At 45.4% G+C, this 22,093-nt stretch overlaps 1 protein-coding gene across 3 annotated transcripts in view; it reads right to left on the reverse strand.

The window, feature by feature from the left end:
• WASF1 (WASP family member 1) overlaps positions 1–22,093 on the reverse strand; it is a 142,800-nt gene that overhangs the window by 71,161 nt on the left and 49,546 nt on the right. For all 3 annotated transcript variants that reach the window (XM_040428865.1, XM_040428868.1, XM_040428867.1), the window contains exon 2: positions 5,191–5,353. In XM_040428865.1, the coding sequence (XP_040284799.1) occupies positions 5,191–5,323 (133 nt within the window). In that variant the 5' untranslated portion in view covers positions 5,324–5,353. The remainder of the gene's footprint in view (positions 1–5,190; positions 5,354–22,093) is intronic.

Genomic DNA, 22,093 nt, shown 5'->3' on the forward strand with positions numbered 1-22,093 from the left:
GCCTCTGGATATAAAACAGGTATGGTATGAGCTGCAGAATTATGCCTCCATCCAGTATTACCAGTTTTACCAAGAATCTTATTAGAATTACTTAACAGCAGGCAAAAACACACAATCACATACAGTGGATATAAAAAGTCTACACACCCCTGTTAAAATGTCAGGTTTCTGTGATGTAAAAAAAATGAGACAAAGATAAATCATTTCAGAACTTTTTCCACCTTTAATGTGACCTATAAACGGTATAACTCAATTGAAAAACAAACTTTAATCTTTTAGGTGGAGGGAAGAAAACAAAAAAAAACTAAAATAATGTGGTTGCATAAGTGTGCACACCCTCTTATAACTAGGGATGTAGCTGTGTTCAGAATTAAGCAATCACATTCAAAACCATGTTAAATAGGAGTCAGCATACACCGGCCATCATTTAAAGTGCCTCTGATTAACCCCAAATAAAGTTCAGCTGCTCTAGTTGGTCTTTTCTGAAATTTTCTTAGTTGCATCCCACAGCAAAACTCATGGTCCACAGAGAGCTTCCAATGCATCAGAGGGATCTCATTGTTAAAAGGTATCAGTCAAAATACATGGTTCAGGCAGCAAAGGCGGTGATCCCCAGGCATTGGAAATCCCCTTCTCCCCCTTCGTCTGAGGAGTGGTTTGACGAAATTGCCTTGTATCAGAGGTTGGAAGATCTCATTAGCATTACGCCCTCAGACATCACACGATATGTGCAGACTTGGGGCCCCTGGGAAATCTTTCGCTCTTCAATCGCATTTCGTGATGCGCAGGTCTAACTGCTTCAGTAGAATTGTACCCTTTCCCCTTCCTTTCCCTCCCCCTACTCCCCTGTCCAATGTCTTGTCTGTCTATATGTTACTGAGATTTCACATGTCCATTTAGATATGTCTGACTCATATTCTCCCATGAGCCATACTATGTGATAATGGGTATCTACCCAACACAGTTTTGTAGACATGATGTTTAAATTGTTAAACGCTTTTTACATTTGCATATGTCTTTATTTTGGCTGTACCGAAAAATTTCAATAAAAATCTTAATTGAAAAAAAAGGTATCAGTCAGGAGAAGGGTACAAAAGAATTTCCAAGGCATTAGATATACCATGGAACACAGAGAAGACAGCCATCAAGTGGAGAAAATATGGCACAACAGTGACATTACCAAGAACTGGACGTCCCTCCAAAATTGATGAAAAGACGAGAAGAAAACTGGTCTGGGAGGCTACCAAGAGGCCTACAGCAACATTCAGAGGCCTACAGCAAAAACCTTCAGGCTTCGGCAAGAAAGCTGAACATGAAGAGGAACTTCATCTTTCAGCATGACAACGAACCAAAGCATACATCCAAATCAACAAAGTAATGGCTTCACAAGAAGAAGATTAAAGTTTTGGAATGGCCCAGCCAGAGCCCAGACCTGAATCCGATTGAAAATCTGTGGAGTGATCTGGAGAGGGCTGTGCACAGGAGATGCCTTCGCAATCTGACATATTTGGAGTGTTTTTGCAAAGAAGAGTGGGCAAATCTTGCCAAGTCCAAATGTGCCATGCTGATAGACTCATACCCAAAAAAGACTGAGTGCTGTAATAAAATCAAAAGGTCCTTCAGAGAGCCACAACAGATGCCCCTTCAGAGAGCCACAACAGATGCCCCTTCAGAGAGCCACAACAGATGCCCCTTCAGAGAGCCACAACAGATGCCCCTTCAGAGAGCCACAACAGATGCACCTTTAGAGAGCCACAACAGATGCACCTTCAGAGAGCCACAACAGATGCACCTTCATAGAGCCACAACAGATGCACCTTCAGAGAGCCACAACAGATGCACCTTCAGAGAGCCACAACAGATGCCCCTTCAGAGAGCCACAACAGATGCCCCTTCAGAGAGCCACAACAGATGCACCTTTAGAGAGCCACAACAGATGCACCTTCAGAGAGCCACAACAGATGCACCTTCAGAGAGCCACAACAGATGCACCTTCATAGAGCCACAACAGATGCACCTTCATAGAGCCACAACAGATGCACCTTTAGAGAGCCACAACAGATGCACCTTCAGAGAGCCACAACAGATGCACCTTCAGAGAGCCACAACAGATGCACCTTCAGAGAGCCACAAAAGATGCACCTTCAGAGAGCCACAACATATTCCAGTTACTACTCTACTTAATCAAAGAGCAATCATAGCTACAGAATAGTTAAGAAACCATTGCACAAATATGGCTAAACCTAAATGATACAATATGCTTTGCTTTAAATATCTACATATGCGGAAAGTTAAAGTCACCAGAACTGTGTATTTTCAGATTTCAGCTGGGACTTAATGTGGAGGATGAATTATTTTTAGCAGAGCTCTTTATTTAGTTACTTGCTGGTTTTATTATTCTCCAGCTTTCCTTCTACGACAGCTGGCAGCCCTTTAAAGGGAACCTGTCACTACAAAATGCAGTCCAATCTACAGACACCATGTTATAGAGCAGAAGAAGCTGAGCAGATAGATAAATAGTTGTGTGGGAAAAGATTCAGTAAAACTTGTAATTTATACATTTAAATCTCTGCTATATCTGACTTCAGCTTCACAATTAGACCTCACGCACAAGACTGTAGTTTTAGTACACATCCAATACGCATTTTTTGCGGCTCACACATGGACCCATTCATTTCTATGGGTGGGCAAATGATAAAACATTTCCTATTCTTGTCCGTTACGCATACAAGGATAGGCATCTCTACTGATGGGAGTGAGAAAAATGCAGAATGCACGAGGATGGTATCTGTATTTTGCAGATCCGCGGTTTATGGACAGCAAAATTGATATGGTTCTGAGCTTGAGCCCTTATAAGCATTTCAGTTTTTTTAACTCTTATTGACAAATGCATCAAGTTTATGCAAGGACTAAACTTTTAGTCTGTTTTTCTTTTTCAAGACTTCTGCAATTCGCCCTGGCAGGCTGTATATCAGCTTCTGGACCAAAACCTGACTGAAATCAACTGAAATATCAAACCACTTCACTTTCCATGCATAGTGCATCCATTAAAGGGAACCTGTCACCTGGAAAAGACAATTTACACTAATCACAGTACCTTAAAGTATCTCTCATAGTGTGCCCAAAGATGTATTCAGATCTTCTTTCTGCGTTGTGCTGTCTCATAAAATCGACTTATAAAACTGTGTTTGGCACCTTTTTGAAGTCGTGCTGAAGTCACGGGGGCAGCGGCCTCCTTGACTCAACCGTCGAATAAGCCCGCCCCTATGCCGCTCCTCCGCATATTGATGGACATTTTTCCCTGTATTCGTGACCGCGCTCTTCTCGCACATGCGTCGTGCGTGTCCTGCCACAGCATGATCCCGGCTACGGCTCCCTCCCTCCCTGGCATCTTCTTGTTCACTGTGCCTGCGCCATTCCTCATCACTTCTCCCCTGCGGCGTGAGCGCGATCACTGTCTGCTTGCACTCCAGCGCAGGCGCAGTGAACATGCAGATGCCAGGGAGGGAGGGAGCCGTAGCCGGGATCATGCTGTGGCAGGACACGCACGACGCATGCGCGAGAAGAGCGCGGTCACGGCTACAGGCTACGGGCTTATCCGATGGTTGAGTCAAGGAGGCCGCTGCCCCCGTGACTTCAGCACGACTTCAAAAAGGTGCCAAACACAGTTTTATAAGTCGATTTTATGAGACAGCACAACGCAGAAAGAAGATATGAATACATCTTTGGGCACACTATGAGAGATACTTTAAGGTACTGTGATTAGTGTAAATTGTCTTTTCCAGGTGACAGGTTCCCTTTAATCCTCTTTCAATTCATCAAAAACAATGCCATGGACACAGAATGATCAGCAGATTACTTTTTCTAATGAACATTGTGTATCTGAATAAGAAGTTATCATCCATGGTCATATCAAATCCATGTGAAGTTGGTGATTGTTCTCTGGTGTCAGCGGTCTGACTGGGCAACTGTTCATCACAGAGGAAAATCTGAATAAGAAGCTATTTGACGACTATTCCATGTCCATTCTATTGTTTTTTTTTATGGATTAAAAGAGGCATCCCGTTCTTGCCTAATCAGTGCTTGCTATTTATTACAATTTCTGTAATTTTGTTCATCACCCGTTTGAGGAATGACTACAGGTTCTCAATGAGTTTGAGATCTGGAGAGTCTTCTGGCCATTTTGTTCACCTAGCCAATTAGTTTTCACTTTAGCCTTGTGACATGGTGCTCCATCGTGCTGGGAAAAGCATTATTCATCAGCAAACTATTCTTGGATGGTTGGGATGAGAAGCAAACCCACACATGAATGATCTGAGGACGCTTTACTGTAGGCATGCACAGTGAGGCGAAGGCTTTTGGAGAATGGCGTGGTATCAAGAAGTACAGCAAATACTGCACTTCTAAGGCTACTTTCACACTAGCGTTAATATTTTCCGGTATTGAGATCCATCATAGGGTCTCAATACCGGGAAAAAACACCTCTGTTTTTGTCCCCATTCATTGTCACTGGGGACAAAACATAACTGAACAGATCGGAATGCTCCAAAATGCATTCCGTTCCGTGTTGTTGCGTTCTCATACCGGAGAGCAAACCGCAGCAAGCTGCAGTTTTCTTTCAGTCATGGGATGCGGAGCAAGACTGATCCGTCATGACTCACAATGCAAGTCAATGGGGATGGATCCGTTCCTTCCCGACAGTCGGCTGCTCATTCAGTGAAGGAGAAAGCTACATTTACATGCACGAGCGACAGAATCACCCGATGAACGAGCATTCGCAATAACGTTCGTTCCTGATAATCTCGTTCCTGTAAATTCGCCTTTACCCATTAAAAGGTATCAACCACTGAGGAATCTCAATTTTTTTTTTATCTGATAAACTCCAAGCACTGATTAGGCAAGAATTAGTCGCCGTCAGTCAGGATTAGGCCCAGAAGCTGATATGTAGCAAGCTGGGGCAAATTGCAGAAGTGTTGAAAAAGAAGGGTCAACACTAATTATTGAGTCTTTGCATACACTTGATGTATTTGTCAAGAAAAGCAAAAAAAAACAACTTACTAAATGCTTATAATTGTACTTCAGTATACAATAGAAACATCTGACAAAAAGATTGAAAAACACATTGAGTAAACACCAATATCTTCCACAGACTATACATAAAGAAGAGCACAGAAAGTAAAATATACTTACTCAGGCTACTGAGCTGTCTAATAATATTTGCCAAAGAAATATTTGTCACACATTCTAATTCGTTCTTGATCACCCTTGGCAGGGCAGTATGGCACAGATGCCTGGGATCGATGTTTCTTTTAACGAGCGGCATCCTTGTTGGTCAAAGTAGTTAGCGTCTTACCTGTAATAAAAATAAAAAAAACACGGAAAATATGATTTTAATGAAATATATATACAGTATATATTTGAAGCTATATTGTAGAAGGCCACTATGGCATCAGGAATATCCTGAACTGAAGGGTTCTAGGGTTCTTCACATTTTATACTTTTTCCCTCTCAAATATAGTGTTGGTAGAAATGTCTGGGGGCTGGGGCTGGATCTCACAGGCTCGTCACCGGAAGGCAGCGCGATGCCTTCCTTAGGCATCGCGCTGCCTTCCATGCCATCAGGTCCCCCCTACAGCCCAATCACCGGTAAAAGCCGCAGGTCTGAATTGGCGGCGGTGAGCGGAACACCACATGACGTACCGGTACGTCATGGGTCCTTAAGGACTCGGGAACCATGCCGTACCGGTACGGCCTAAGTCATTAAGGGGTTAATATAAGTCACGGTTGACGTGTAAAATAGGACCCTTACCAATCAGCTGTCTGATATAGCTGTGTGGTCTCTACTGCAGCTCAGACACAACTCAGGCCAATTCAATTGGACGAAGCAGTACCAGTACATTCATTCACGTTCATGTTAATATGTAAAGCGGCTTTTACACTAGCAGATTACTTGTACTTTCCCAAGTACACTATCCCAAATTTACATATAAAATATATAAAACAATAAATAAACATATTACATATCGCCACATCCGAAAAGTCCAAACTATTAAAATCTAAAAAAATATCTCCTATGTGGTTAACGCCGTAAAAGAAAAAACGTGCGATTCGCCATTTTTTTGTCACCTTGTCCCCCCCAAAAATAGGATAGGACTGTTCGATTATGGTTCCATAAAATGCAGAATGCACGCGCCTTTTTTTTTTTTCTGGCATGGTATCGAGCATTACAAAACTTATGTATAGTATCAAAACCGAATCAAAATTTTGGTATCGTGACAACCCTAATCACATACCAATGTCAGTATTCACGCCATATAAAAGGATTCAAGCCAAAAGAGAAACCAGCCGAGAAACATGGGCGTGGTTAATAAAGTGGCGTTAGGAAAATGAAATCAGAGAAAAGGCGCAAATATAGGAATACCTCAGACTAGGGTTGTTTCGGGTATCAAACGTTCGATACCCAATCAATACTTTTGTCCCGGTATCGATACGATACCGGGATTTGTCTTTTATCGATACTAGGCTGTGCCACTGCACAGCCTAGTATGAGAGAATATGGATCGCGCTGCTCTCAGCAGCACAGGGAAGAAGGAAGCAGTCTCTCCCTCCCCCCCCACTGTGCTGCTGCGCCAATGAGAGCACAGAGGGGCGGAGGAGGGGAGGGGACTGTGCCACCAATGATAACTAACGTTTAATACATTACAAATGCAGGCGGCGGCAGAAACACAATGCCGACACCCTGCCTCTGACAGGGCGCTGCGATCCGCGGCAGTTGACCCCTCAGGTGCGGCATGCGTTTCTGCCGCCGGCTGAATGTGTATATTAAACGTTAATTTCCGACAAAATTTTTACAAATTTGCACTGATTTATTATGCTCTGTAAGACATTTGATAAAGTTAGTCTCAACTTTTACCACTTTTAATCTCCAGCTCTAAATGTTAGTTATGGCGCAAAGAGAGCCAAAATTGATAAATCTCCTCCATCTAATTTGTAGAGTGATGAGCAATCACTACTGCAGAAGAGATGGTTGCTGCAAGTAAGTGCAATTATCAACTCCATTCATGATCAGGCAATTACTGGGAACGTTTGTTCATTTCCGTTAATTTCCTGTGCATCGCCTTGTGTAAAATGATCTTAAAAGGCGTTATGCAATGTCGACGGCAAGCAGGAAAACAGTGAGGACAACTCTTCTCTTCAAACAGCTAAGGCTACTTTCACACTGGCCTTTCTGGGTCCGCTTGTGAGATATGTTTCAGGGCTCTCACAAGCGGCCCCAAACGGATCAGTTTAACCCCTAATGCATTCTGAATGGATAAGGATCCGTTCAGAATGCATCAGTTTGGCTCCGTTCAGGCTCCATTCCGCTCTGGAGGCGGACACCAAAATGCTGCTTGCAGCGTCTTGATGTCCGCCTGACGATGCGGAGCCAAACGGATCCGTCCTGACTTACAATGTAAGTCAATAGGGAAGGATCTGTTTTCCCTGACACAATATGGTGCAATTGAAAACGGATCCGCCTCCCATTGACTTTCAATGTAAGTCAAAACGGATCCGTTTGCATCATCATGAACATGTTCATGGTAATGCGAACGGATACAATCGTTTGCATTATAGGTGCGGATCCGTCTGTGCAGATACCAGACAGATCCGCACCTATCGCAGGTGTGAAAGTAGCCTAATAAGCGGGGGTGCCGGGAGTCGGACCCCTACCTATCTGATATTGATGAGCCTAAGGATAGGTCATCAATACTGGAAACCAGACAACCTTTTTACCATTCTCTCTCCTCTTAGGCCTCTTTCACACGAACTATATGGATTGGCTCCGGATGCGTCCAGAGTGCGTTTAGTGAAACTCGCACCATTTTGCAAGCAAGTTCAGTCAGTTTTGTCTGCGATTGCGTTCAGTTTTTCCACGCGGGTGCAATGAGTTTTGATGTGGTTTTCACACGCATGATAAAAAAAACTGAAGGTTTACATACATCTCCTCTTAGCAACCATCAGTGAAAAACGCATTGTGCCCGCACTTGCTTTCGGATGCAATGCGTTTTTCACTGAAGCCCCATTCACTTCTATGGGGCCAGGTCTGCGTGAAAAACGCAGAATATAGAACATAGGGGGAAAAGAAAACGCACATGTACACAGACCCATTGAAATGGATGGGTCAGGATTCAGGGCGGGTGCTATACGTTCACGTCACGCATTGCACCCGCGTGGGAAACTCGCTCGTCTGAAAGGGGCCTTACTCTTCTTTACCTTCCCCTCAAGCCACACATCCCAGGAGGAAGAGGCTATAGTTGAAATTTAAGCCACCCAACCCCTCCCCCCAACAACAAAAAAAGCACAAAAACAAATTATAAGCCAGAATAACTAATATTAGATTAATGTAGCTACTCTCTCATGAGAGTTCCCTATACGTTGGGACGCCATTGATAATTGTATTTCTTTTTTCACTTGGGGTACTTTCAGACTAGTCTTTTTCGTTTCCGGCACGGAGTTCCGTCCTAGGGGCTCAATACTGGAAAAGAACTGATCAGTTTTATCCCCATGCATTCTGAATGGAGAGCAATCCGTTCAGGATGCATCAGGATGTCTTCAGTTCAGTCTTTTTGACTGATCAGGACAGAGATAAAACCGCAGCATGCTACGGTTTTATCTCCGGCAAAAAAAACTGATGACACCGGAAAGACGGATCCGGCATTTCAATGCATCTGTAAGACGGATCAGGATCCTGATCAGTCTTACAAATGCCATCAGTTGGCATACGTTTTGACGGATATGGCAGGCAGTTCCGGCGACGGAACTGCCTGTCGGATCACTCTGCCGCAAGTGTGAAAGTAGCCTTACTTTTAATTTTTTTTTTTTCTTCAATATTCATTTTTATAAAAAAAATGAGACAAGACGCTGGATTCTCATGTAACCTTTATTGGTTCTTGTCTGATTTACATTGCACATAATATGTGAAGTTATAGTATATGCTCATTTGTTGAACATGTCGTGCATATTGCTTTGTTTACTTTACCTTGTACAATTGTGCATACAATTGAAACAGAATTGTTTTGTTTTATTTCAATAAAAATACAATTATAAAAAAATTATAATAAGCCAGAATAACAAAGATGGAAATCAATAGAGGTCTATATATCGGTAGCTATAAATCAAGGGCTAACCCTGCACTGATGTGCCATGCCAGGCTATGGCTGAGCAGAGTGGCACAGGATGTGTGGTCCTTCCAGTAATGATCTTGCTGCAGCCACTAGTCCTGCAGAACCGTGGAATCTGTACGGTGTACGGATTCCAAAAAGTGATAAGCACTATAGACACCCTGAACGGGTGCCTATTTTGGTAGTAAACCAGTAAAATCAATAAATGAAGTACATTACAAAAATGAGTTTTAGGGCATTTAGTATAGTTTTAAATAAAGTTATATAAAAGGTTAGTTGCCCTTTAAAATATTAAACTCAACATAAAAAGCAAATAGCACAAAGTAAGGCTGCACCAGTCTGACATTAATGCAGCATCTGCCAAAATTTTCAGTATTAAGAGATTCCAACACCCACTCACACATCAATTATCATAAAATCTCTGCAGAAATGGCAGCTTAGACTCTACTATATCATACATGACTCATTTAATTAAATGAAATTCCAGAGTAACATTCCATGATTTAAGGAAATGTATTAATAGTACATCTGTAAGCATAAGATGACGCAAGTGAAAATAACAACCACATGAATATAGATTATTAGCCTAGTTTAATTTATGTTAAAGAAGTTCTCTGGGAGTAAAAAATAAATAAATGAAAATACTTAAATATTACTTCATTATAAATATATTACCAAATACCTTTCATTAGTTATACGGGCTCGTTTTGTTCGGGTAGCAATCATTAGGAAATATAAAATGGCCGCCATCCTACTAGTACACACAAAACCTGTCCTAATTACACAGGAGGACAAGTTAAAGAAGTGCGGCATCTTCCTCTCTAACTTGTTAGGGATTATGATCCTGAATACAGTTTAGGCTACTTTCACACTAGCGTTCGGAGCGGATCCGTCTGATGTTTCATCAGACGGATCCGCTCCGATAATGCAGACGTTTGCATCCGTTCAGAACGGATCCGTCTGCATTATTACTTAGAAAATTTTCTAAGTCTGAAAGTAGCCTGAGCGGATCCGTTCAGACTTTACATTGAAAGTCAATGGGGAACGGATCCGCTTGAAGATTGAGCCATATAGTGTCATCTTCAAGCGGATCCGTCCCCATTGACTTACATTGTAAGTGTGGACGGATCCGCTCGCCTCCGCACGGCCAGGCGGACACCCGAACGCTGCAAGCAGCGTTCAGGTGTCCGCTCACTGAGCGGAGCGGAGGCTGAACGCTGGCAGGCGGATGCATTCTCAGTGGATCCGCCTCCACTGAGAATGCATTGGGGCCAGACGGATGCGTTCGGGGCCGCTCGTGAGCCCCTTCAAAGCCCCTTCACGAGCGGACACCCGAACGCTAGTGTGAAAGTAGCCTTAATATGATCTTCAGCTGAATCTCTGTAGGAATGGAATCCATGTGGAGACATGCATCCTTTTGTGTTACACAATAAAAGCAGACAGAGCTATGGGGACTGGGTATTGCGGATGTGCTAGAGGCTATCTAGTAACCCATGTCCTCAGCTCTATACACAAAATCCCGGTGACAGGCTCCCTTTAAAGGGGTTGTCTCATCATGCACAATGGGGGCATATCGCTAGGATATGCCCCCGTTGTCTTATAGGTGCGGTCCCCACCGCTGGGACCCGCACCTATATAGAGAACAGAGCCCCACAAGATGGTGGCTGGAGGACTCTGGTCCAGCCACCACCAAGCCGGCTCCCCATAGAAGTAAATAGGAGCGTACCGCGTATGCGCGGGGCCCCGCTCCCATTAATTTCTATGGGGTAGACGGAAAAAGCCAAGCCAGCGCTCAACTATTTTCGCCGGCCCCATAGAAAATGAATGGAGGGCTCTGTTCTCGATATAGGTGCGGGTCCCAGTGGTGGGACCCGCACCTATAATACAATGGGGGCATATCCTAGCGATATGCCCCCATTGTCCATGATGAGACAACCCCTTTAAAGCAACACTAAACCTAGAAAGAAGGTATGCAAATGGGCTCTTAACAAGCTCTGCCTCTGATGCCACCAGATGTAAGGCAAGTATCCTAAAAGTCAGTGTTCGACCCTTTAAATAGGCCTTGAAAACATGGCTCGGATATTGAATAAGCCAGCACCTCATCTGCAGACAGCTGTTGTGGGGTGATTGTCCCTCATCAGTGCAGAGCAGAGAGTACTGGTTCCTCTTAGAGGCTAATTTGCATATATTGAAACATCATTTTCACAAATTAGAATGATAGCACTAAATCTTAATTTCTACTAGCTTAATCTCCTAATCTGATTGATCTGTAGCCAAGGGAAGTTTGCCAACTAAGCAAACAGAATAGAGATTTTGTGACTGGAGCCATTCACCACCACATAAAAGGTAAAAGTCATATTATATTACTATGCAGTGATGTCTGCAGCAGAGACTGTTGTGACAACATCTGATTAAAAAAAAGAACACACAAAAGGCAATTTTAGGCTACTTTCACACTAGCGTTTGGGGCTCTGCTTGTGAGTTCCGTATGTAGGCTCTCACAAGCGGCCCCGAACGGATCCGTCCAGCCCTAATGCATTCTGAATGGATGCGGATCCGCTCAGAATGCATCAGTCTGGCTCCGTTTGTCCTCCGCTCCGCTCAGCAGGCGGACACCTGAACGCAGCTTGCAGCGTTCGGGTGTCCGCCTGGCCGTGCGGAGGCGAGCAGATCCGTCCACACTTACAATGTAAGTCAATGGGGACGGATCCGTTTGAAGATGACACAGTATGGCTCAATTTTCAAACGGATCCGTCCCCCATTGACTTTCAATGTAAAGTCAAAACGGATCCGTTTGCATTATCATGAACAAAAAAAATAAATAAAAAATATATTTTTTTTTTGTTCATGGTAATGCAAACGGATCCGTTCTGAACGGATCTAAGCGTTTGCATTATAGGTGCGGATCCGTCTGTGCAGATACCAGACGGATCCGCTCCTAACGCAGGTGTGAAAGTAGCCTTAAAGAGAGGTGCAGATCATATCAGCCCTTTATCAGGATTCACAGGTTGCGAATGTTAACCAAGAAACAAATGATGAGGCACATAGAGAAATGATATCATAATGAGGCTAGTTTCACACTAGTACTAAGGTCTTCCGGCAAGCTGTTCCGGCATAACCGAATACTACCTTTCCCAGCCGTAGACCATTGACTACAATAGGACCCTGCGGGGATCCGGTCTATTTCAGACATCAGTGCCAGGATTCAGGCGGAAAAAAACAGCTGCAAGCTATGACAGATACAATGAAGTCTGGCAGACTGTTCCTCTGCCAAAACAGCCTGACTGAAGATTTTAGCGCTAGTGTGAAACTAGCCAAAAACAATGATGTACGGCAAAAATATATATACTGTACATCAGGGCTTGACAAATTTCCTTGGAATCTAGGAGCCAGCTAAAAAAGTTAGGAGCCAGGCGGAGCCGCGTCATAAAATCTATATTGCGATATAATTTTAAGCATGTATATCGCAATATATCGTTTTCTATATTTGGGGGGGGTGGGGGGGTGTTCAAACTTTTTTTACTTTATTTAATAACTATTAGCCTCCTTAAGGGCTAGAACCCTTGTCATATTCACCCTAATAGAGCTCTATTGGGTGAATAGGACTTTACACTCTCCCTGCTGTCCTGTGCTTTGTGCACACAACAGCAGGGAGCTGACCATGGCAGCCAGCCTCTGATCAGCCCCCCCCCAGCCTCTGATCAGCCCCCCCCAGCCTCTGATCAGCCCCCCCCAGCCTCTGATCAGCCCCCCCCAGCCTCTGATCAGCCCCCCCCAGCCTCTGATCAGCCCCTCCAGCCTCTGATCAGCCCCTCCAGCCTCTGATCAGCCCCTCCAGCCTCTGATCAGCCCCCCCAGCCTCTGATCAGCCCCCCTCCAGCCTCTGATCAGCCCCCCTCCAGCCTCTGATCAGCCCCTCCAGCCTCTGATCAGCCCCTCCAGCCTCTGATCAGCCCCCCCAGCCTCTGATCAGCCCCCCCAGCCTCTGATCAGCCCCCCCAGCCTCTGATCAGCCCCTCCAGCCTCTGATCAGCCCCTCCAGCCTCTGATCAGCCCCTCCAGCCTCTGATCAGCCCCTCCAGCCTCTGATCAGCCCCTCCAGCCTCTGATCAGCCCCTCCAGCTTCTGATCAGCCCCTCCAGCCTCTGATCAGCCCCTCCAGCCTCTGATCAGCCCCTCCAGCCTCTGATCAGCCCCTCCAGCCTCTGATCAGCCCCCCTCCAGCCTCTGATCAGCCCCCCTCCAGCCTCTGATCAGCCCCCCTCCAGCCTCTGATCAGCCCCCCTCCAGCCTCTGATCAGCCCCCCTCCAGCCTCTGATCAGCCCCCCTCCAGCCTCTGATCAGCCCCCCTCCAGCCTCTGATCAGCCCCCCCAGCCTCTGATCAGCCCCCCCCCCCCAGCCTCTGATCAGCCCCTCCAGCCTCTGATCAGCCCCCCCACAGCCTCTGATCAGCCCCCCTCCAGCCTCCCTCTTATCAGCCCCTCCAGCCTCCCTCTTATCAGCCCCTCCAGCCTCCCTCTTATCAGCCCCCCTCTTATCAGCCCCTCCAGCCTCCCTCTTATCAGCCCCTCCAGCCTCCCTCTTATCAGCCCCTCCAGCCTCCCTCTTATCAGCCCCTCCAGCCTCCCTCTTATCAGCCCCTCCAGCCTCCCTCTTATCAGCCCCTCCAGCCTCCCTCTTATCAGCCCCTCCAGCCTCCCTCTTATCAGCCCCTCCCCCCCCTCTTATCAGCCCCCTCTGGTAACAAACCCACCCTGCCTCCCTCCCCAGTATTAATCATTGGTGGCAGTGGCCACAGGGTCCCCCTCCTCCTCCTCCCCCCATCATTGGTGGCACTGGCAGTGGGCAGTTCCGATTGGAGTCCCAGCAGTGTAATGCTGGGGCTCCGATCGGTTACCATGGCAGCCAGGAGTCACGCTACTGAAGTCCTGGCTGCGATGGTATGTTAGTAAGCAGCATTATACTCACGTGCGCCGTGATCGCCGGGAGCTCCTTCTTCTCATAGGTCTGTGCGGCGCATTGCTAATGCTATAAGCATAGCAATGAGCCGCACAGACAGAAGAAAGAGCGCCCGGCGGCCACGGCGCACGTGAGTATAATGCTGCTCACTAACATACCATCGCAGCCAGGACTTCAGTAGCGTGACTCCTGGCTGCCATGGTAACCGATCGGAGCCCCAGCATTACACTGCTGGGACTCCGATCGGAACTGCCCACTGCCACCAATGCAGAGAGTCGAAACTGAAGAACCCGGCCCCCGACCTCTGACAGGACGCTGTGATCCGCGCGAATAACCCCTCAACTGAGGGGTTAATCGCGCGGATCACAGCGTGCAGTCATAGGGGCCGGGATATGGCCGGCACATTCATTGGTGGCGCAGTGGCCACAGTCCCTCCCCTCCTCCTCCTACCCTGTTCTTAGTGGCCAGCGGCAGCCGCGCACAGTGGGGAGGGAGGGACTCCTCTCCTCCACTGTGCCGCTCAGGAAACCATGGTGTGCGCCGAGAGCGCATCTTTGAAAACGGGCTGACAAATACCCAAGCACCAGGACCAAATTCCTGGTCGCCATGGCGACCTGGCGCCCGGGATTTGTCGAGCCCTGCTGTACATAGTGGATGCTCTAAATTCTGAGATTCCTGTTGGACTTTACGCTCCACACTGATAAGGATTTGTGCTGAATACAGTTTTTCTGTAAATGCTCCGGAGTTCTAAGATCACTGAGAGAAAAGGGATTATCCTACAAAACAGGTTTCCATAGAAAAGGTATAAATGTATGATGGCTGGAGGTGGCGGTGAAGCATGAACACTGCCTTTCCATGTAACATCTAACGGAGCATTTACACTGCCCAAATTTTGGGAAGATTATCGGGAACAAATGTACCTACAAACGCTCATATAATCTGCCCCATAAAAAGTGCTGAAGCAAAACGCTCATTCACTGGGTGCAGGGCCGGCGCCACCTGTAAGGCGACCGTCTGGGTGAAATGATCTTTAGTGTGGACACCTCAATCTTCATTTCTGGGCAGCAGATAGTTCTGTGTACTGCCCAGACACAATGAATTTGTAGGAGGATGAGCGATCCCTTGTTTCCAAACAGTGAAGGTGATCGCTGCATGTAAATGGAGCTCTTCACCTACACTAACGAGCAGCCGAATATCAACAATCTAGTATATGTATATATATTATAACAATCTCATTAGAAAGTTATCTTTTACTCAATTATCAGGAGGAATTTTTTTTCCTTTCTGTGGGTGGGCAGCAGCTCATCAAGCATCTACATCTATTGTTAACCCATTCCTCCCCTGCATACAAAAGAATGCCTCACACATAACCCCAAAGACACACATAGTATGCAATGCCCCCACAATTTCCATTTCTATGAATTTAGAATGAACGAATGTCGCCTGGGATGCTTCTCTATGAGATCACTATGCCAACACTGATGGGAGGGGAAAGGTGCAGGGAAGCTACACGGCATGTAGAGTCCACCATTGAGCTCAGGAGAAGGTGGACCAAAAGGATAAACAGCAGGAGGTGCCAGCAGAGAGAAAAATATAATGTGCATAAATAACTCAACAATCTTTTTATGTTAAGTATATTGCAATACTACTTTATTTGAAATGCATAGTAATACTTTTCATGGGATAACCCCTTTAAAGGGAGTCTTTCACCAAATAGGACCATTACAGACCACTCAGATCAGGTTCTCCAATACTTTCCCCAGATTACTATGGTACCTTTCATATTGCAGTCCATCGATAATTTGCTCCAAAAAACACTTTTATACCATATGATAATTAGGTTCTGAAGGTGCCCAGGAGCGGCATTCATGCGGCCTGTGCCCAGGCCCCTCTGCGCTTTGCTTACCAAACCCCTCCTCTTTCACCCCTATGGCCCATCCTTGTTTAATCTGATTACCTCCTCCTCTCCGTCTGAAATCCCGCATCCTCGCCGCTCTACACATTACCGGCGCGTGCGCACTGCATTGCCCATTATGGGCAGAGGAACAGGGACTTTTAATGCGCATGCGCCAGCCTGCGCAACCCGATCCAGTCGGCAGAGGCACAGGATTTCAGACGGAGAGGAGGAAGTAATCAGATTAAACAAGGGCGGGCCAGAGGGGTGAAAGAGGAGGGGTTTGGTAAGCAAAGCGCAGAGGGGCCTGGGCACCGACCGCATGAACGCCACTCCTGGGCACCTTCAGAACCTAATTACCATATGGTATAAAAGTGTTTTATGGAGCAAATCAGCGATGGACTGCAATATGAAAGGTACCATAGTAATCTGGAGAAAGTAATGGCGAACCTGATCTGAATGGTCTGTAATGGTCATATTTGGTGAAAGACTTCCTTTAAATAATTTTAACCCTTATTACTTACAAGATGAAATCACTAAAGGTCCCTTTACATGGGCCGATTGTGCAGGCTATTATCGGGAATGAACTGCAAGTTCCCAATAATTGCCTGCTCGTCAGAGAGGGTGAAAGTTGCATTTACATGCAGCAATTATCTACTCTGTATGGGAACTAGCAATCACTACTGCAATTTGCTCATCCCTGTACAGAATCATTGTTTCTGAGTAGCAGATGTCTGTTCCCTCAGGACGAAATGCTGCCCAGAAATGATGACTTCGGTGTCTGCATTAATGATGCTTTTAACTCGATCGGTGGCACCTTTACATGGGACAATTATTGGGAACGAGGGTTTGTTTCCAATCATTTGCCTGTGTGAAGGGCCCTTAACCTTGCTCTCCACATCAATTTAAAGGTCACGGTGTCCAGCACAGGACAATTACCATCAAAGCACTTAAGAATCTGGCATATTGAGATGTAGCAAAGTTATAGTGCTAGGAAAAACCACTGCCAAAAGGGTAAAAGGTGCTGGCAGCAGCTTGTCTCCCTATTGAAATAATCAGATTTATAAACATGATTTTTAGGGAGACTGTGGAAGACCATCTGCCGACCTCTCTCATGTTTATAGCCAGCTTAACTTTCTGACCAGTGTTCTTTCCATTGGACAACCAAAAAATAAAATTGACCATAACTGCAGTGAAAGGCTTTGTTCACACTTCAGTGTTTGGTCAGTGATTTCCATCAGTGATTTACAAGCCAAAATCAGGATTGGAGCCTCCACAGACATAAGGTATAAGAGAAAGATCTGCACCTGTTCTGTTTAGAGCAGCACTGGGTTTTGGCTCAGAATCACTGATCGAAATCACTGACCAAACACTGACGTGTGAATGAGGCAAAAGGCTAATGGATTTTCATGCAGAAATTATTGGTCTACAAAAATGCATTAAAAAATATAATAAAATATGAAATATAGTAGAAGTATAAAGTTAGTCAAAGATGGTACTGCACAAAAACCACCATAAGAAGGGTTTTCAAGGGGGTAAAAATTATTACTATCCATTTTTTCTAATCTGTTTTTCTGATTGCAGATTTTTTTATTCTATTTGCTGAACATGATTATGGAAGCAGCTATCTTGCCTGAGCTGTTCTTAACAGCATTTAGAGACGTGTTTTACAACTGGGCCATAGGCACAACAGTCTGAAGGGGACCTCACTGACTTCTACAGGAGCAGTGATGGCCAGTTCGTCGTGTTCGCCCGCGAATACATGCGGGCTGCCATCTTAACTCACAAGTCCGGCGATGCACGGGTAAGCCCTTACCTGTGCCTGTGCCACGAGCCGGTCTGAAACAAATGTGGTCACCAGGAGCAGGCAGTTCCGAGAACAGCCCGATGAAGGCCCCCGGCGGCTGTTCTCGGAACTGCCTGCTCCCGGTGACCGCATTTGTTTCAGACCGGCTCGTGGCACAGGCACAGGTAAGGGCTTACCTGTGCATCGCCGGACTTGTGAGTTAAGATGGCAGCCCGCATGTATTCGCGGGCGAACACGGTGAACTGGCCATCACTGTACAGGAGAACTATCTAGGGATGCTCTGTGACCTGTGCAGAGGTCATGAGGGAGTAGATAAGCTGTGATATCACCTATTGTGAATGGTGGATCCTGTGTTATCTAATATACACTCACCTAAAGAATTATTAGTAACACCTGTTCTATTTCTCATTAATGCAATTATCTAGTCAACCAATCACATGGCAGTTGCTTCAATGCATTTAGGGGGGTGGTCCTGGTCAAGACAATCTCCTGAACTCCAAACTGAATGTCAGAATGGGAAAGAAAGGTGATTTAAGCAATTTTGAGTGTGGCATGGTTGTTGGTGCCAGACGGGCCGGTCTGAGTATTTCACAATCTGCTCAGTTACTGGGATTTTCACGCACAACCATTTCTAGGGTTTACAAAGAATGGTGTGAAAATGGAAAAACATCCAGTATGCGGCAGTCCTGTGGGCAAAAATGCCTTGTGGTTGCTAGAGGTCAGAGGAGAATGGGTCGACTGATTCAAGCTGATAGAAGAGCAACGTTGACTAAAATAACCACTCGTTACAACCGAGGTATGCAGCAAAGCATTTGTGAATCCACAACACGCACAACCTTGAGGTGGATGGGCTACAACAGCAGAAGACCCCACCGGGTACCACTCATCTCCACTACAAATAGGAAAAAGAGGCTACAATTTGCACAAGCTCACCAAAATTGGACTGATGAAGACTGGAAAAATGTTGCCTGGTCTGATGAGTCTCGATTTCTGTTGAGACATTCAAATGGTAGAGTCTGAATTTGGCGTAAACAGAATGAGAACATGTATCCATCCTCTGATGGCTACTTCCAGCAGGATAATGCACCATGTCACAAAGCTCGAATCATTTCAAATTGGTTTCTTGAACATGACAATGAGTTCACTGTACTAAAATGGCCCCCACAGTCACCAGATCTCAACCCAATAGAGCATCTTTGGGATGTGGTGGAACGGGAACTTCGTGCCCTGGATGTGCATCCCTCAAATCTCCATCAACTGCAAGATGCTATCCTATCAATATGGGCCAACATTTCTAAAGAATGCTATCAGCACCTTGTTGAATCAATGCCACGTAGAATTAAGGCAGTTCTGAAGGCAAAAGGGGGTCCAACACCGTATTAGTATGGTGTTCCTAATAATTCTTTAGGCGAGTGTATATATATCGTTCTAATCCTGTCTGTGATAAGCAGATAACTGCAGTAAAGTGAGATGTACAGACAAAGAAGTGGCCCCTATTTTTAGACTTAGTGGCCAGTGCAAAAACTGCAGGATTTTATTGGTTTTGTTTAAATGTAGATATTGAAATGGAAAATCAAAAAGGAGCATCACAAAAAAAAAATAGCTAAAAATAAAGTTAACGTTTCCTTTAAATTCAGCAACACTGCTTGATTCAATTATAACTGTGTATGTGGCATGAAGCTCCCACAATATCATGAAATGGATTGCAGTCTATATGAATACCTTGCAATTAAAGCTGACTGTTCACTGGCTCAGATGAGCTCATACGTAGCTCACCCAGAGAATCCCACTTCTGGTTCCCTTATAGCAGGCATGCTCAACCTGCGGCCCTCCAACTGTTGCAAAACTACAAATCCCAGCATGCCTTAACAGCCTACAGCTATTAGCCTACAGCAGGGCATTGTGGGAGTTGTAGTTTTACAACAGCTGGAGGGCCGCAGGTTGAGCATGCCTGCCATATAGTATCTATTGTATGTATCAGATTTTTTATAGGTTTATGCATACATGTAGTATTCAACTGTTACATATTTTCATGATGTACCCCTTACTATGGTATTAATGGCCTGGTTTTGACCGAATGCGCAAAAGTTACATGCACCGCCATGTGACAGACACCACAGAATACTGATACTCCAATAGTGTTCTATACTTGGTGAAAGGAGGCAGAGGACAATACAATAGATAATGGCCAGTTTTATAGCGTTATTAGTGGTAAATTGTGTCCGCAGTTGCAGTGAATCCTTGCATTCATCACACCCTTCCAGTTCACTCTTCTCTATGAATGGCAGGGGCTTAGTTTGGCAGTGCAGCACTGGGAAAGCCCAACAAGCAATAGCTCCTTTCACATGACTTTTATACGATCTGCTGTTCTGTCCGGCGGAAACTTGATGCTAATTAAATAATACATCATGTCAGGAGCACTTACAAAAGAGAGACAGAGCTCTAGTGTGCAAACATGTGAGGCTGAAACCCTAACACAATGCAAGTGCTAAAAATACAGTCACAACAGGCAAGAAAAGCACAAAATGCTAAATAAAGACTAGTGTGTTCTATAGGTACACAAGCACACAGTACCGTCTATGTATCTCCAAACATAAAACAGTCACTGGTAAACCAGGCTCAATGCCTTACTCAGCTGAATGTAAGGACACCATTCGTTTTTTTTAATTTACCCTTTCATTCTGGAGAAGAAGTCATTTTAAGCCAAGGGCAGCAGGAGGTGTCTTGGACTACCAAATGCATTATGTCCATTAGGCTACTTTCACACTAGCGTTCGGAGCGGATCCGTCTGATGTTTCATCAGACGGATCCGCTCCGATAATGCAGACGTTCGCATCCGTTCAGAACGGATCCGTCTGCATTAAAACTTAGAAAATTTTCTAAGTGTGAAAGTAGCCTGAGCGGATCCGTTCAGACTTTACATTGAAAGTCAATGGGGAACGGATCCGCTTGAAGATTGAGCCACATTGTGTCATCTTCAAGCGGATCCGTCCCCATTGACTTACATTGTAAGTGTGGACGGATCTGCTCGCCTCCGCACGGCCAGGCGGACACCCGAACGCTGCAAGCAGCGTTCAGCTGTCCGCCTGGCCGTGCGGAGGCGAGCGGAGCGGAGGCTGAACGCCGCCAGACTGATGCAGTCTGAGCGGATCCGCATCCATTCAGACTGCATCAGGGCTGGACGGAAGCGTTCTGCTCCGCTCGTGAGCCCCTTCAAACGGAGCTCACGAGCGGACAGCAGAACGCTAGTGTGAAAGTAGCCTTAGGTTGCCTGAAAACCACTGTATAATTCTGCATGGCCGAAAAGAAACCCAGGAATCGGCAGATCTGCAGCTGAAAAGATAAAAAGGAGGGCACCAGGTAAGTGTTCGCCCCCCCCCCCCACACACACACACACACACTATGTGTATAACTAAACACTTGGGACATTAGGTGGCTCAGTGGTTAGCACCTTGCAGCGCTGGGTCCAGAGTTCAAATCCGACCAAGGACAACATTTGCATGTAGTTTGTATGTTCTCCCCATGTTTGCGTGGGTTTCCTCCGGGTACTCCGGTTTCCTTCCACACGCCAAAAACACACTGATAGGGAAACTAGATGGTAAGCCCCACTGGAGACAGCAAGCGATAATAATGTCTGTCAAGCGCTACGGAATATGTCAGTGCTATATATAAGTGCGTAAAATAAATGCTAAAATGCTACAGGGTCCAACACAAAATGCTTTGGTATACAATGCCATGTGTAGCGTATACTTTCTATATTCTTTTGAGAACACCAGAATTAGCCGGTAAATCTTTATTTTTTGCTACAGAAAAATCACTGTTTATATAACTAGCTATTCTCCCCCTCGAAGTCTCATTTTGTCCAGCAAAAATTTGCATTGAATTCAAAGCTGTTGTATAAAGAAAGCAACACAATGAATACCACAGTCACATACTATATGTGAACATCTATCAAATATATCCATTGCAAGCTACATGAAAATGACACTATGAAACATCAATTAAAAAAGTTACAACTATTCTGGTATGCAACAATCAACAACACAAAAGCTATAAAAGAGATAAATGATGTCATCACCATACCAGGGCTCGAATGCTCAATGTGCAGCGGTTCAGACATCAGTGAAATTACTGTGCAGTCGCTCCAGACACAGGAGCTGCTTTACAACACATCACATTCAGAGAAACTTTGATTACACCAAGATAGGGACCTGCTGAAATATGGTCTCCTGTAATATGATGTACCGATGTCGTGCAAGTGCTCCAGAGC

The sequence above is a fragment of the Bufo bufo genome, chromosome 4 (assembly GCF_905171765.1).
Source record: "Bufo bufo chromosome 4, aBufBuf1.1, whole genome shotgun sequence".
NCBI classification, from domain to species: domain Eukaryota; kingdom Metazoa; phylum Chordata; class Amphibia; order Anura; family Bufonidae; genus Bufo; species Bufo bufo.